The following is a 14,028-nucleotide window of genomic DNA, read 5'->3' on the forward strand; positions in this document are numbered from 1 at the left end:
TCAAAGTTAATTTCAGACATGTCTAAAAGATGAAAGGCAGGATAGGCTCCTGCCCACAACACCTCCAACAGAGGTTCATTAAGTTCTTTGTGTATCCGCGAGGAGACCAGGTACCAGCATAGACATATCTTAATGCCACTTTCTTTAATGCGCATGCAAGCCGAAGAAGAAGCAACATTTTTCGCATCCATATCTCCGGGTCCAGAGTCTCCCCCATGTCACTCTGCCACACAAGCTCGTGAAAGTCCTTAGTGGACATCCAGCAAACAAAAGGAGTCAATAAATGCTGGATAGCAAGTCTTAGCAGAGCCCCATAGTCAAAATAGAGATGCAAATGTAGACCACCGGGGAGGGGTGCAGCATCTACAGTACCTGCTGTAAAATTTGCACAATTTAAGTGTTAAAACAGACCCGCATCTGCAATATGATACATGTCCTTAATTTCTGCAAAGGAAGGGAATTTCAAAGGGAATTGATATCCTTAAGAAACAGTATTCCTTGCCTAATCCACATAGAGAAGAACCAGTGGTCAAGAACAAGAGAGAAAGCAAGGTTGTCCCAAACTGGGCTGAGAGTGGGGGGAACTGAAATAACAGCAAATCTATGGACATTTCATTCCCATATTTTAAGGGAGAATGCTGCTGTCGGGTGTATTTTGAATTTGGGACCCCTTCCCCTAAGGGGGAAGCCAGAGGGAGGAAAAGATGGGAGACCGTATTTGTGAATACAGATTCAATTGCCATGCAAACTCTAGAGCTGGGTTGAGTGTCCCTGAACACATTTGGCCAAATGGGTGACTGAAATTACAACTTTCATTATACCCCTAACATTTACAATAAATCCCACCATGTCACCATAACCCCCAAAATTCAACAGACTTTCAATGCTGATACAAATAGAAAACGATTTACTACATACTTACACAAAGCACAACCTCACAGCAGTGGCCAGTTAGACAATGCTCTCCCTGGTATACTAAAATATAATAAATTATAATCTAACATATCCCAAATATAAGAGACCTGGGGGTAAATGTATCAAGCTGAGACTTTACCAGCGAGTTTGAAAAGTGGAGATGTTGCCTATAGCAACCAATCAGATTCTAGCTGTCATTTTGTAGAATGTACTAAACAAATGATAACTAGAATCCGATTGGTTTTTCAAACCCGCCGGAAAACTCTCAGCTTGATACATTTACCCCTCGATGGTAAAAAGAAAAAAGCCTCTAGTGCTTTGTCTTACATCGGAGCTACAGGTAGACGTATGAATTATAATATGCTCCTTTACTTTCTACCACTTTATTTCATGGTGGATGTGATTTCAGGTTTCCCTTGGCCAGACAGTTAAGTCACCAATCACCATATGGATTAAATGACAATTATTATCATTAGTGTAGCCATGCTGATCGATTATTCTTAATTACGTTTAAATTTAAACATTCATTTAATGGATGGTGTACTCTGTTCCACGGGTAAGAAATCAAGTCCTGTACTAAGAGTCTGGAGGTAAAATCTGATCTCGCACTACTAGAATAAAAATAAGATGTTTTAATGAGTTTACTGGGGAAAGGTTTCTGAAGCAAACACTTAGACCAGTCTTATCAATAACAAATAGAACCAATTCTAAGGTTTTTTTTTATGTTTTTCTGATTAGAAAAGTCAATTTCAGCTTCTGGTTGTAATTCCGGGCAGCCCAAAGGAACTAAAAATCCACACCTAAAAGCACCTACAGGCAGACCAATGGACAACAAGGCATGCAGACAGACAAACTGATAGACAGACAGACAGGCAGGCAGACAGGCAAGCAGACAGACAGGCAGATAGACAGACAGGCAAGCAGATAAACAAGCAGGCAGACAGGCAAGCAGATAGACAGACAGACAGGCAGGCAGACAAGCAGATAGACAGACAGACAGGAAGGCAGGCAGACAAGCAGATAGACAGACAGACAAGTAGAATGACAGATAGACAGGCAGGCAGCCAGACAAGCAGATAGGCAGGCAGCCAGACAAGCAGGGAATCTGTCAGCCAGGCAGATGAATGGACATATATACATAAGTAATCATGTTTAGAAATAATTCACATGAAGAACAAAATAAGAACAATTTAAATGTTATAGTTATGAGTAAACATCAGTTAATCTTTTGTGAGATACATGAACAAGTGTATCTGTAAACGTTTATATTAATGTTTTAAGAATTATGTGCTGTCTGCAGAATTGGGTGGACGCATTTTTTTTGCTGCTGTCCTCAACACTTTTTTAATTACCTCATCTTGATATTTTTTTTCTGCAATGTAAAAGTATTCTGTATTCATTGTTCATGTTCTGAAAGAAAGCAAAAAATTAATAGGATTTTCCTGGCTGTTAAATATAAAATCCTCCACATTCATCATCTGCTCGTCCTTGGGTGAAAATATTTACCCACCGATAGTGTTAGTAAAGCGTTTTGTAAATGTGTATTTATCATCCCACCTAGAAGGCACCACTGCCGTGGGAGTGGGATAATCTGGATAGAATTCTGTATTCAGAAGTACAGAATTCAATAAACTACAAATTATTTTCCCAATCATAGTATCTGTAACAGGAGAGCTCTGAGGATTCGGAAGGTTATTTCCACATTGTCTAGAGGCAAAACACAAACAATAAAAACTAGATTCAAATCAGCAATGGGACTTAAATACATCTTCTCTTCAGCATCATAAACAGGGATGATCAACAGGAAACAGCATCGATTGTGGCTCGGTCAGTCTCTCAAGTTGGGACTGTAACCTTCCTTCAGTTAGGGAACTCTCCTGCCTGTTCTTTTCCAGTACCTTATAAATAAACTCTGGACAATATGATTTATAGTCTCCAGCCAGCTAGCAGAAGCAACTGGGAAACTTGGAAGGGACTGGCAGGTCTTGCAACTGTCCACATGACTGCTACTAAAATCTGTAAGGGAGCAGCGTGCCGGGGAAGCTGGGGTCCTACTGCTACACAGAGCTCAAATAACAACACAAGGCGGAGCAGCTACCTCCTCCCTGATCCTCTCGCCATTGGTGGAATCATTTTACACTACAAGAATATTTGGAGAATAATTTGATACCACAAGGAATTAAAATCTTTAAATCCTGTTCCTTATAAGATAATGATAATTTTACTAAGGATTGGAACAGGACACTAGTTAAGTGTTCCTTTGAACTAATGAAGCTTCTAATAGATTATAGGGATAAGACAATCAATCTCATCAATTTTTGAGAGAGTTTAAATCCTTTCTGTTGAGGGGTTTAGAAGATGGGACAATATCTAAGGACAAGGTGATATTTGCATTTACTGCACATCCTGTAATACCAACTTTTTACTATTCATCCAAAATTCACAAGTCATTCACATCACCCCCAGGGAGACCTATTATTTCTGGTACAGGGTCCTTCTAATTTGTCATTTTGTTGATTTCCAGCTACAGGCCCCACATTATGTTCCTCCAATCACATATCAAGGATACTACTCAATACTTGAATTTAGTGTCCTCCATCATTGGGAGGAATGTTATAATTTACTTACCTGTGACGTGAAGTCTATTTATACAAACATACCACAAGAGGCTGGTATAGCAGCTGTTAAACATTTTCTTGAATCTGATTGTGATCTTGAAGGGACACAATAGGGGTTTATCTTGGAATCAATATTTTTTATTTTATCACAAATGTATTTTGTCTTCAATTCTCATTTTTTTCCTCCAGATTCACGGGACAGCTATGAGCACCAGGTTTGCCCTAAGCTTTGCTAATCTTCATATGGGTCTTTTTGAACAACATTATATTTGGGATGGCTCATTCAGGGAACACCCGGTGCTGTACGGCAGATACATAAATGATTTAATTTGTGTTTGGAAAGGGTATCTGTCTACTTCTTTGGCTTCTGTGACACAGCTTAATAATAATAATAGTTTTGGACTTAAGTTTACTAGTTTGTCTAGTGAGTCTAGTATCAACTTCTTGGATATTGCCCTTTCTATTAAAGATAATAAAATTGTAACAGAATATTACCAAAAAGAAGTTGATACTAATAATTTCCTTAATTAGAGTTGTCATCCGAAAGCTTGGAAACATAATATACCGAAAGGTCAATTTTTGAGACTATGACGGAATTGTACAGATAAGGAAACCTTTTTGAAACAAGCACATTAATTATTACTGTTGTTTAAAGATCAGGGCTAGCCAGATTATTTATTAAATAATGCAGTTTCTGACATTACAAAAATTGATAGGGAGACATTTTCGTATAGTAGAAGTAAAAAGGATGTGATCCATAATACAATAACGCGGGGGGATAAAGAAAAGTTGATCTTTGTTAGCTCCTATTCTGGAGAAATTAAAATGGTTAAAAAGAGGAATTTTGCATTGCTGGAGTTTTATGAAGTTCTCAAGACATTGCACGAATAAAGGTCCAAGAGTAGCTTTTAGAAGAATAACTTAGTACCAAGTCTATTTAAGTGAGAGAAATGTACTCATAAAAAAGGTTTGGTAGAACTTGATTAGGCTAGCAGAGAAACTGAAAGGTTTTTTAAGTGTACCAGAACGGGATGTATCTCCTGTCCGTTTGTTGAACATAGGAAAGTAGATTTTTGTTCCTTAATCACAAAAGAGATATGAAATGAAGGATTTTCTTAATTGTCAATCCACCTTTGTGATTTATGTCAGAGTGTAGCTGCGGTATTCTACATTGGCAGAGCCACGAAAACTCTTTAAATACGTTTTTTGGAACACAGAAGGAATGTACTTAAAAAAATGCAGCACTTAGTCTGTTGAGACAAATTATACAAAAACATGGGGGAGATTTAAATGGGGTTACAGTAACTGCAATTGAACAAATAAAACCAACGAGAGAGGGTGATCATTTTGGTACACTGTGTAAGAAAGAGGCATTTTGGATATTTTCATTTCGGTCTCTTTCTCCACAAGGTTTGAATGAGTCCATTGAACTCAATACAGTTTAAGAAAACATTCAATCTACCTAAACTGTATTAGCTGAGAAACATCTAAAGTGAGAAGAGACTGTGGTTGAGCTGGTTAAGACCCAGTCCTGTGAGGCTGAGGTTATGAATTCGATCCCTCCTCTGTACTTGATAAAGTAATTGTAAGGTTAATATTTGTTGACTAATCTATGTTTGTATTGTATCTTTTTAATTTAGATTGTGTTTTCGTTGCATATTTAATGACAATTCTATCTGATTAGGTTCAAGATTTTATGAAACATAGATTGCTGCATATAATTATGTGAATAAAATAATTAGGAGCCTGTGTGAAGCAAAGCCCTGCTAACACTGAATGGGATATTAAGCATGTGTTAGTGCTGATTCTCACACCTAGGGTTTAAAGCTGAATATTTGAACACAACATTTTAGAAACTATTGTATTGTAAACTGTATATGATGCCATCCAGATATATGTTTTTTTATGTTTATGATAGTTTGTTTTGCGGATTTATGATTACGCCTGTGTTAATTAGGATGAGGATGTTTTGATTAGTTGTTTTATATAAATATGGAAGAACTTTGAAAGGCTTCTCACCTCTGATGAAACCGCTGAATTACATTCCGGAGAAACGCGTAAGAAGAGCATTGTTTGAGCAGAGAAAATCACTAAAAGAATCCAGTAATTAATTATCTATGTGCTTTTGTGTCTAGCATTTCCGGAACCTTTACCTCTGCGGCATGTGAGGAAGAAGCAACCTTGATAGCAGAGCCGCTATTATTTCTGAGTGAGGAAATTGTGACAGCACCCCATATTGTTTTTCTTTTTTAGGACAACAAGTTTTGTCTGGTTCAAAAGAATTCCTTCTTTCAGGACTTAGTCCTTTCAGGACTTAGTGAACCAGATTCTGCATTGTGTGTCCTTCCCTTCCTGGCATTCTGGCTTCAGTACCCTCAACTCAGAGTCCAGGACTCTGGATTGGGGTGTCCTTCATGATGTTCTCCACTTTGGTATCTTATTTTCGGGGTCCCATATTTTGCATCAAGGTGTCCTTCTGGATGTAAGGCACTTTGGTAAATTCTGTTAACTCTGGGTTAGGACGTCCTCTCTGACAACTCCCACTTCCCCAGGCTGACCAACTGAAGCAAAGAAGCCTGGAGTCAAGAGTTGCACTTTATAAATGACTGATTTCGGTAAAAAGGGCTTCTCTCAGCCATATGAAGAGATTTAGAACTCCAGAAATTAGTGGCAGTGCCCAAGAAGCAGCCAGCGAGGTCTGAATGTAGATAATCTTCCAAAGACTTTTCCCAAGACCATAACGTGACAGTTTCAGGACCACAAGGTTTTCCGGGGTTATTGCCCTATTGTGTAAAACTCTTGTAATAAATGTACTTCTCAAACATCACAATAATGGAGACACGTTGTACAGTAAATGTGCCTGCACTCTTTCTATAGTACATGAAATGCTAAGTTTACCCAATATTAATCTCCCTATGATACTCAGCCTTCCCTGATGCCAAACTCTCTATATTTATCAGCTATATTCCTGTGTGACCCCCCTCCTCTCTGTATGTGTCCTACTACACAACACCTCAATGAATGCAATTCTGGTGTACCTTCCTGTGTGTCCTATACAGCGCTCTCCTGCACACTCAGGATGGGTCCACAGGACAGGAATCATCTATGTGTGGAGAAAACCACTGCAGACATAGGGAGTGCGCTCAAAGTGGTGAAGGTTGGATAAAAATTAAATGTAATAGAGATCAGTGATCCATGTGGAGAAGATACAACAGCCGTACTGAGCATATGACAGAACCATGGACAGCTCTGTGTCTTATAGGAAGACAAACATCAATGAAATTTCCATGTACCATAGAAACACTGGTCAGTCTTCATATACATCAATGTGCACACAGTAAACACCCAGTAATTTAATAGTGGGAGTAAATGACCTGCTAGCACCACAGAAAGAGCCGATTACATGGTATTTAGAATAAGTTAGGAAATTGAAGGAACACGTGTATGGATTTTGCAATCACATAGAATACTATAGCTGCAAGACGTAGAATCAATACAGCAATATGTAGTACAAAGCCGGCAGACGTGCTGGACCCGGTGTCCACAATACAATACACACCGAGTATGTTATGAGTGTTTGCTTTGTGTCTACATGATAACAGGGGGTTTGTGTCATGAAAGGCCACAGTCACTGATACTATACAGGAATCCTGGTTGAGCTGATACACTTCAGTTATACGAGGGGAAAGTGGATGTGGGAATTGCTAAGTACATTCTTACAAGTGTCTGGTCGTATTCCCAATTGTCATCCATTGATTTGTCTTTGAAGTATATTTCCTAAGAAGCCGGATCTTTGGGGATTTACCACGGTAACAATGGTTTGTTTTCTTGCGAAATTCTATGTTTAATAACTCCTCAATATATTGATGTCAGCAGTATGAAACAGATCTCTAGGGTAGAATTATTTCCGTCTACCTTAGTAAAATACATCTCTCAGTAAAGACAAGTAACGCTGTACGTGTCTGGAATGCTCAATCTATCACCGTGCTCTACACATGTCCAATGCCTGTATCTATGTCTCCGATTACATATATGGGATGTACAGCTGCAGGATACAATATCCCAACGTTGGAGATATGTGAGATTAAAGCACGTGGCTTGTATTGATCTCCAACTGCTGTTAGTGAAACCAGGCCTGGAGTTTGTTAGAGGGGGAAGATACACCGTGACTATTGCCAGTTATTCTATCAGTAGACGTAATCCAGAGAACTGCAAGCATAGGACGTGCGGAGCTTCTGTCTTTATTATCACCCAGAAAATAAATCTCCGTCTGTTTCTGAGGGTCTGATTGAGGAAAGAGAGGTACTAATGCTAAAACCAGGCTCATCATCTATTTTACATATGAATCCTAAATTACAGCTTGGCTTAGCCTCATTTTTTATATATGAAAGTAATCACGAGAGTGAGGGGACATTAGGACTTTTTGTGACGTGTGTTTCTGAAGTTTTTTTTTTACATACGTTAAACAGTGTCTAGGAATCTATGTTACCATAGAAAAATCACCCGGAAGATAGGCACCACGTGAAGATACGTGGATCCCAAATCACTCAGACACGGTGTTAGAGGAAAAATAGAAGGATGATTTATTCTGCAGAACAGGATTAAATAAAGCCCGGCCCCGTAAGGATAGCAGGTCCAACAAGTGAGGAAATCAGTTCAAATAAATCCAGTGGGATATGTTCCACAGCGCATCTCTGGCAGAGCATCACCTCTTGGCCAAAAGTTAGTCACACACGTCCAGCTCCCAGGGTAGCCTCTTTTATCACCTCCTAATCTCACCTTGGTTGCTTTACACACCAAATAAAGGGATAACAACTAATCATGGCACATCCCAAGTACTTGTGCAATTCTAGTCCTTTTGCAGGTTGAGTGTCCCCTCATGACCCCAACCAAGCACACACACACACACACTAGTTCCCCTTCTCCATCTCTTGGAACTTATTTAAATAATCCTGTTTGTGACACTGTTACGGTACATGAATGCTTTTGAAAAACACCCGTTATAATGTCATGTATGTTTAGCCCTATAACTAGAATGTCGCTATCACCAGAAAACATGCATTTACTTTACAGTCTATCCAATATAATTTTACATTTGATTTTTTCCCTTTCAGGACATATTGTACACAAGTTAACCCGTGCATGATACTCATGCATTCTAGTCAAATCAAGCTACTTAATGTGTTAAAAAGGTTCTTGTCATGCATTTGGGCCTAGCCCAGGCCTCAACCACCAACCACTCCCCACTGTCACCCCCGGCAATCACCAACCACTCCCAACTGTCACTTCTCCTTCAAGAAATATATATATATTTTTTTTAAATCTTTATAAACACTTTAAACAATTAACAAATTAAATTAACAAATTAAAAACATCTTAGTATACCAAATTTCAGCCCTTTCTGAATTTTTTTTTACACGCACACTAAGAATTTAATAGGTCAGTGTATAACTCCGCCCAGCAGGTGGCGCTGCAGCTTGGTTTTATTTTTTTCCACACACAGACAGACTAACACACGCCACTAGACATTTATATTATAGATACTTTTAAAAGCTTATTAGGATTAATATAATTTTTTATTTGGATACAGATAAGAAATAGTAACATTGCGCTATACTGAGCACTGTGCAATCTAACGGATGAGATTCCCAGAGTCGGCCAATGGCAGCTCGGATCCCGTGTGGGCAGCGATCAGTGACATGCTGCCTGAATATAACCAGGATGTAAATATCCTGGTGTGCCAAGGCCTAGCACATCCGAGCATACATTCATATCCTGGGAGCGGGGTGGGATGGGGTGATGGGGCCACCGGACACTGACGTCATCTAAGTGTGGAGAAACCTGTGGCGGACACAGGGACTGTGCTCAGAGTGCTGACAACCAGTGGAGAACTATAAAATGTAATAGGGTTCAATGATCCATATGGAGAACAGGCACATTATACACCATCCGTACTGAGCATACGACACACTATGGTCAGTGGTCCTTCCTCTGTCCACCAGAAACACTTGTGTGTTTATCCTGGCAATTATCCACAGGGATCAATGATCCCTATAACATCCCGTTTGTGCACTACTTATGATGAGTGCAAGTGTGCCCTCCCAATGAGTGGGGGTTAAGCTGCGTGTGTGTGTTTCTTGTCTCTCCAACTAGTCTTTCTTCCCCTATTCACCTTCAGGGGAGGGGGTCACACCGCCCAGCTCACACTGACGCGTTTCTTCAGCAGAGAACACTCTACAGCAGGGGTGGGCAAACCTGTCCTCAAGGACCATATCCAGGTCATGTTTTTAGGATTTCTTTAATCATGTACAGCTGAGTTAATCTATTTGGCTGGGTCAGTAATTATCCCACCTGTTTCTACAGACAGAAATCCTAAAAACATGAACTGGATATGGCCCTTGAGGACAGGTTTGCCCACCCCTGCTCTACAGGAACGGCTCTATAACGTACTTGTAATTTATAAACAAAATAAAACAACCTGGCTTGTTACGAAGCTACAGATAATGGCGTTTTTGAATACTGAATGGATGTGACTCACTTAGAATATAATCTTATTTAATATTACATAACAATAAATTTATATTGTGCTGAAAGTAAAGCTCTTGCGGTCAAACAAGGTATCAGTATAATCTGGATGATCTTTGCAGCCAGTAAATCTGGACATAGCAGAAAAGTCTCTGTTCACTTCATTCCACCAACATCTCATCCTATATCCCACACCTCTGCTATGGCTGGGGTATCTCATCTGCTTAGATGAGGGGCAGTAGCTCGTTGGTGAGAGCGTAACGTTTCCCCTTCCAGTGAAAAAAGGTGGGAGATCCAGCATTAGATCCACTGACGAACTGAAAGCAGGGACTCAGCTCAAACGCCAGTGATGATTTGACGAGTCCCACACCACCGCTCTTCTCTGGGGCCGGGTGGTAGACTCGCCCATTGTCTGGTAACATTACTAACTTCTCCGGCTCAAATCTGACCACAAGCTTGTCCCCTCCACCACAATACGACAGCCGCTGGACTCCTGAGCTCTCATCACACAGGAGGTGAGTGAAGACCAGGGGGCGATCGTCACAGCGGATGTAATTCCTTTCCCTGCCACAGGGGGACATGTAAGGGAAATGTTCCTCATACCGACCACTTTTATTTCTCTGGACTTGTTTGAAGAAAAACACCAGAAATTGTTTATCTGAAAAACAAATAATAATAATAATAATAATAATAAAAATAATAATAAATAATGTGGAATGAGTAGGACACTCAGAACGGATAACGGGAGTACAGGGGACAACTGCTTACATTCAGAAAGTTAATCAAGTTCTCTCCATCTTTTACATCCGATGTGCTAATGACAGAGAATATCTTGGAATATCTTGGAGTAGACCCTCTCCGGTGCTTGTTTTATGAAGGTTTTAGATCTACACTATATGTAGAGTCTGAGGAGGCCCAGGGCAAGATACCGGTTTGGGTCACTTTCTCCTCGCCATTTCCATAATCCAGGCCCCACAGGGCCCCGGGTGTGATGATCGTGCTCTGAATGTGGGATACTTCTTTTCATTGCCAGATCTCTTATCACTATGGCAGATACCAGAGAGCAGGTTCACCAGCAGTGCTAATGTCTTTCTAGATTTACAATTACTGAAGGAAACTTGCAATGACTAACGGGTCTGTTTAACAATCAGTGAACAGCCAAAATGCTGATGTATACGCCAGAGAAAGGCTCTTTCACCACTTTCCCTTATTTAATAAAGGGTTAATGCTAGAGAAATCTAGAGCCTACCATCACTGCCCTTTTCTCCATAGACATCTATGGAGACAGCAGCATTAGGCAATTTATTAAGCTGCAGAAAACACAGCTCAGGTTGGCATTACTTGTCTTATTCAATGGGATCCAGGTGAAGCTTCGCTGGATCCATCGCAGGTGAGAGCGCTATGCACATACCCACAGCGCATTCTCCATTCAGCAGCAGCGTTAGGATGAGGAGGAGAAGGAGGTTACGTGGAGCGGGGGGGGGCTACATTACACTGTGTACTCCCACATCTCAGAGATACTTAGGTAATGGACTGAAATGGTCATTCACAACATACTAATCTCAGGATATGTGGCTGGTCTCCCACATTCAGAGCGCACGCCTCGTTGCCACCCCTATGAACTCTCAGCATGACCGGGTCCAGGTGGAGATTCCCATAGAGGAAAATTCTGACCACCATGAATCTTTCTGATCCCCCTTTATTCCTGTCATTGTTTAATTTTATCTCCTAAACCTTTAGCAACACACCACTCTCTATGTATGCTCTGACTACATTAACTTATAATGGCTCTGCAAGCATATATACACATGACATGTACACATGTGTGATTACATACAGAACCATGGATGAGGTAAAGGAAGTGTATTACATGTGTGGTCTGATATCACACACGTGTATATTACATACAGAACTACAGTTGAGGTAAAGGAAGTGTATTACATGTGTGGTCTGATATCACACACATGTATATTACATACAGAACTACAGTTGAGGTAAAGGAAGTGTATTACATGTGTGGTTGGATAGAATACACGTGTAGATTACATACAGAACTACAGTTGAGGTAGAGGAAGTGTATTACATGTGTGGTCTGATATCACACACATGTATATTACATACAGAACTACAGTTGAGGTAAAGGAAGTGTATTACATGTGTGGTTGGATAGAATACACGTGTAGATTACATACAGAGCCACGGCTGAAGAAGTGTAAGTGTATGTACAGGGTAATATGACACCAGCATCTTGTGTGTACAACATAATATCCGTAATAATCGTCTCTCTTAGACAGAATCATCCAGATGGTGACTGCAATCAGCTGCTTAATGACACGACAAATGTGAAATTAAACAAAATAATAACAAATTAAAAGCAGCTACATAAAAGTTTCCTTAGAGCGGGGAAAGTGCTGAAATGAATAAAAATCCATTTATCTCTTAATAACGCTGCATAATTGGCTAATTCTAGGCTAAGTGGATCCAGTTTGTTTCAGTCTCCTTCCTGCATCATCATAAATGTACAAAACAACGTTACATAAACTGGGAGACGCATTTATGTGCAGCTTATACCCCCATTACCCCGTCCAGCTAGAGGGGATCATCTGATAACTACAGGGAGCATCGCTTACAGTCTCCACCTCTCATGTACCCCGGTTACAGCGCTGCTAATGGCTGAGAGACTCAGTCATATAGATTTACATGAGCTGGGAAATGATGGGAATGTAGTTATCGGGATGTAGACACATAATCTGTTTTATTCTGTGACCCAATCCTGAAATATCACTGCAGCTGCTGACTTAGGAACACGACTCCCCAGCACCCCTGAGAAGGGGACAAACCTCCGGCCTATAGCTCAGTAGAGCAGACAGGGAGAGATCGCAGCCTGCAGCAGGAGCTAATTACATTGTCGCACATTAGTAAATGTGTTATGTTAATATGTTGCAGCTGTAAACACATTAGTAGATACTATGAAGGAAGGATGTGGGAGAGCTGTCAGGTTAGTATGTTCTGCAGGGTAACACGTCTGTGGGACTCCACAAGTAGATATCCCATTAATAGATGAAGCCTGAACCTGTGTGATGTGTCACAGAGTATGTACCAGTCAGATACAGGTCAATGAAATGAAAACAAAATTCTCAAATGATCACACCCACATAGAAACTAGTGGAGGGGCCCAGCTGTAACCCAGTGACATCTAGCCCCAAACACTGCAGCACACTAGATACACCATAACCAATCTGACAAAGCTGCCGGAATTATTATACACTACGAGGACAGTATAGCATACTAGCCAACTCTCCCGGAATGTCCGGGAGACTCACGAATTCCAGGTAGGTCTCCTGGACCCCGGGAAGAAGGCGATTCTCACGCTTCTGCCCATTTCCTAGTGAAGTGGTCAGATTCTGAGCCTCCATGATGTGATTCTTAGGGACTCGCATCATTTTGGCCACACCCCCTGTGGTTAAATGACGCGCTTGCGTCATTACTTTACTGGGGCGGGGCCAAAATGACAACTCGCTGAGCTCCTCCCCCTCACGCCCTTCTCCTACCCTTATCTCCCAGAGTCTAACCTGGAAAAAAAAAGAGAAACCCCATAAACCACTGCCTATAACTAATCCTAATAAATGTGTTTTAAAAACTAATAATGTGCTTTTATTGTAAAACGACAGGCAGCCATGTTTGGGGGGTTCCAGGGTGATATAATGCTCACCCATTATCCCTGTTTTTATAGAATATGTTTATTTCATACTATAAACCAGTGATGGGCAACCTGATATACTTCAGGGGCCACATGGGCCCTTTAACCTTCAACATCTCAGTAATAAGGTAAAACAATACAGTAATCAGAGAAAGAGACAACGATCTGTAATAACGTAGCAGCATCATGTTATAATATATAACAAACACAGCTGGGGGCCGCAGGTGCAGACATGAAGTGCAGCAAGTGGCCCTAGGGCCACCTGTTGCC

General features: G+C 40.6%; 1 protein-coding gene across 1 annotated transcript in view; it reads right to left on the reverse strand.

Annotated features, from left to right (window-relative positions):
* Nucleotides 1-9,058: 9,058 nt before the first annotated feature.
* C5H8orf82 (chromosome 5 C8orf82 homolog) overlaps nucleotides 9,059-14,028 on the reverse strand; it is a 33,316-nt gene continuing 28,346 nt past the window's right edge. The window contains exon 3 of the mRNA XM_075211604.1: nucleotides 9,059-10,716. Coding sequence (XP_075067705.1) covers nucleotides 10,283-10,716 — 434 coding nt within the window. The 3' untranslated portion in view covers nucleotides 9,059-10,282. The remainder of the gene's footprint in view (nucleotides 10,717-14,028) is intronic.

This window comes from Mixophyes fleayi, chromosome 5 (assembly GCF_038048845.1).
Source record: "Mixophyes fleayi isolate aMixFle1 chromosome 5, aMixFle1.hap1, whole genome shotgun sequence".
Taxonomy (NCBI): domain Eukaryota; kingdom Metazoa; phylum Chordata; class Amphibia; order Anura; family Limnodynastidae; genus Mixophyes; species Mixophyes fleayi.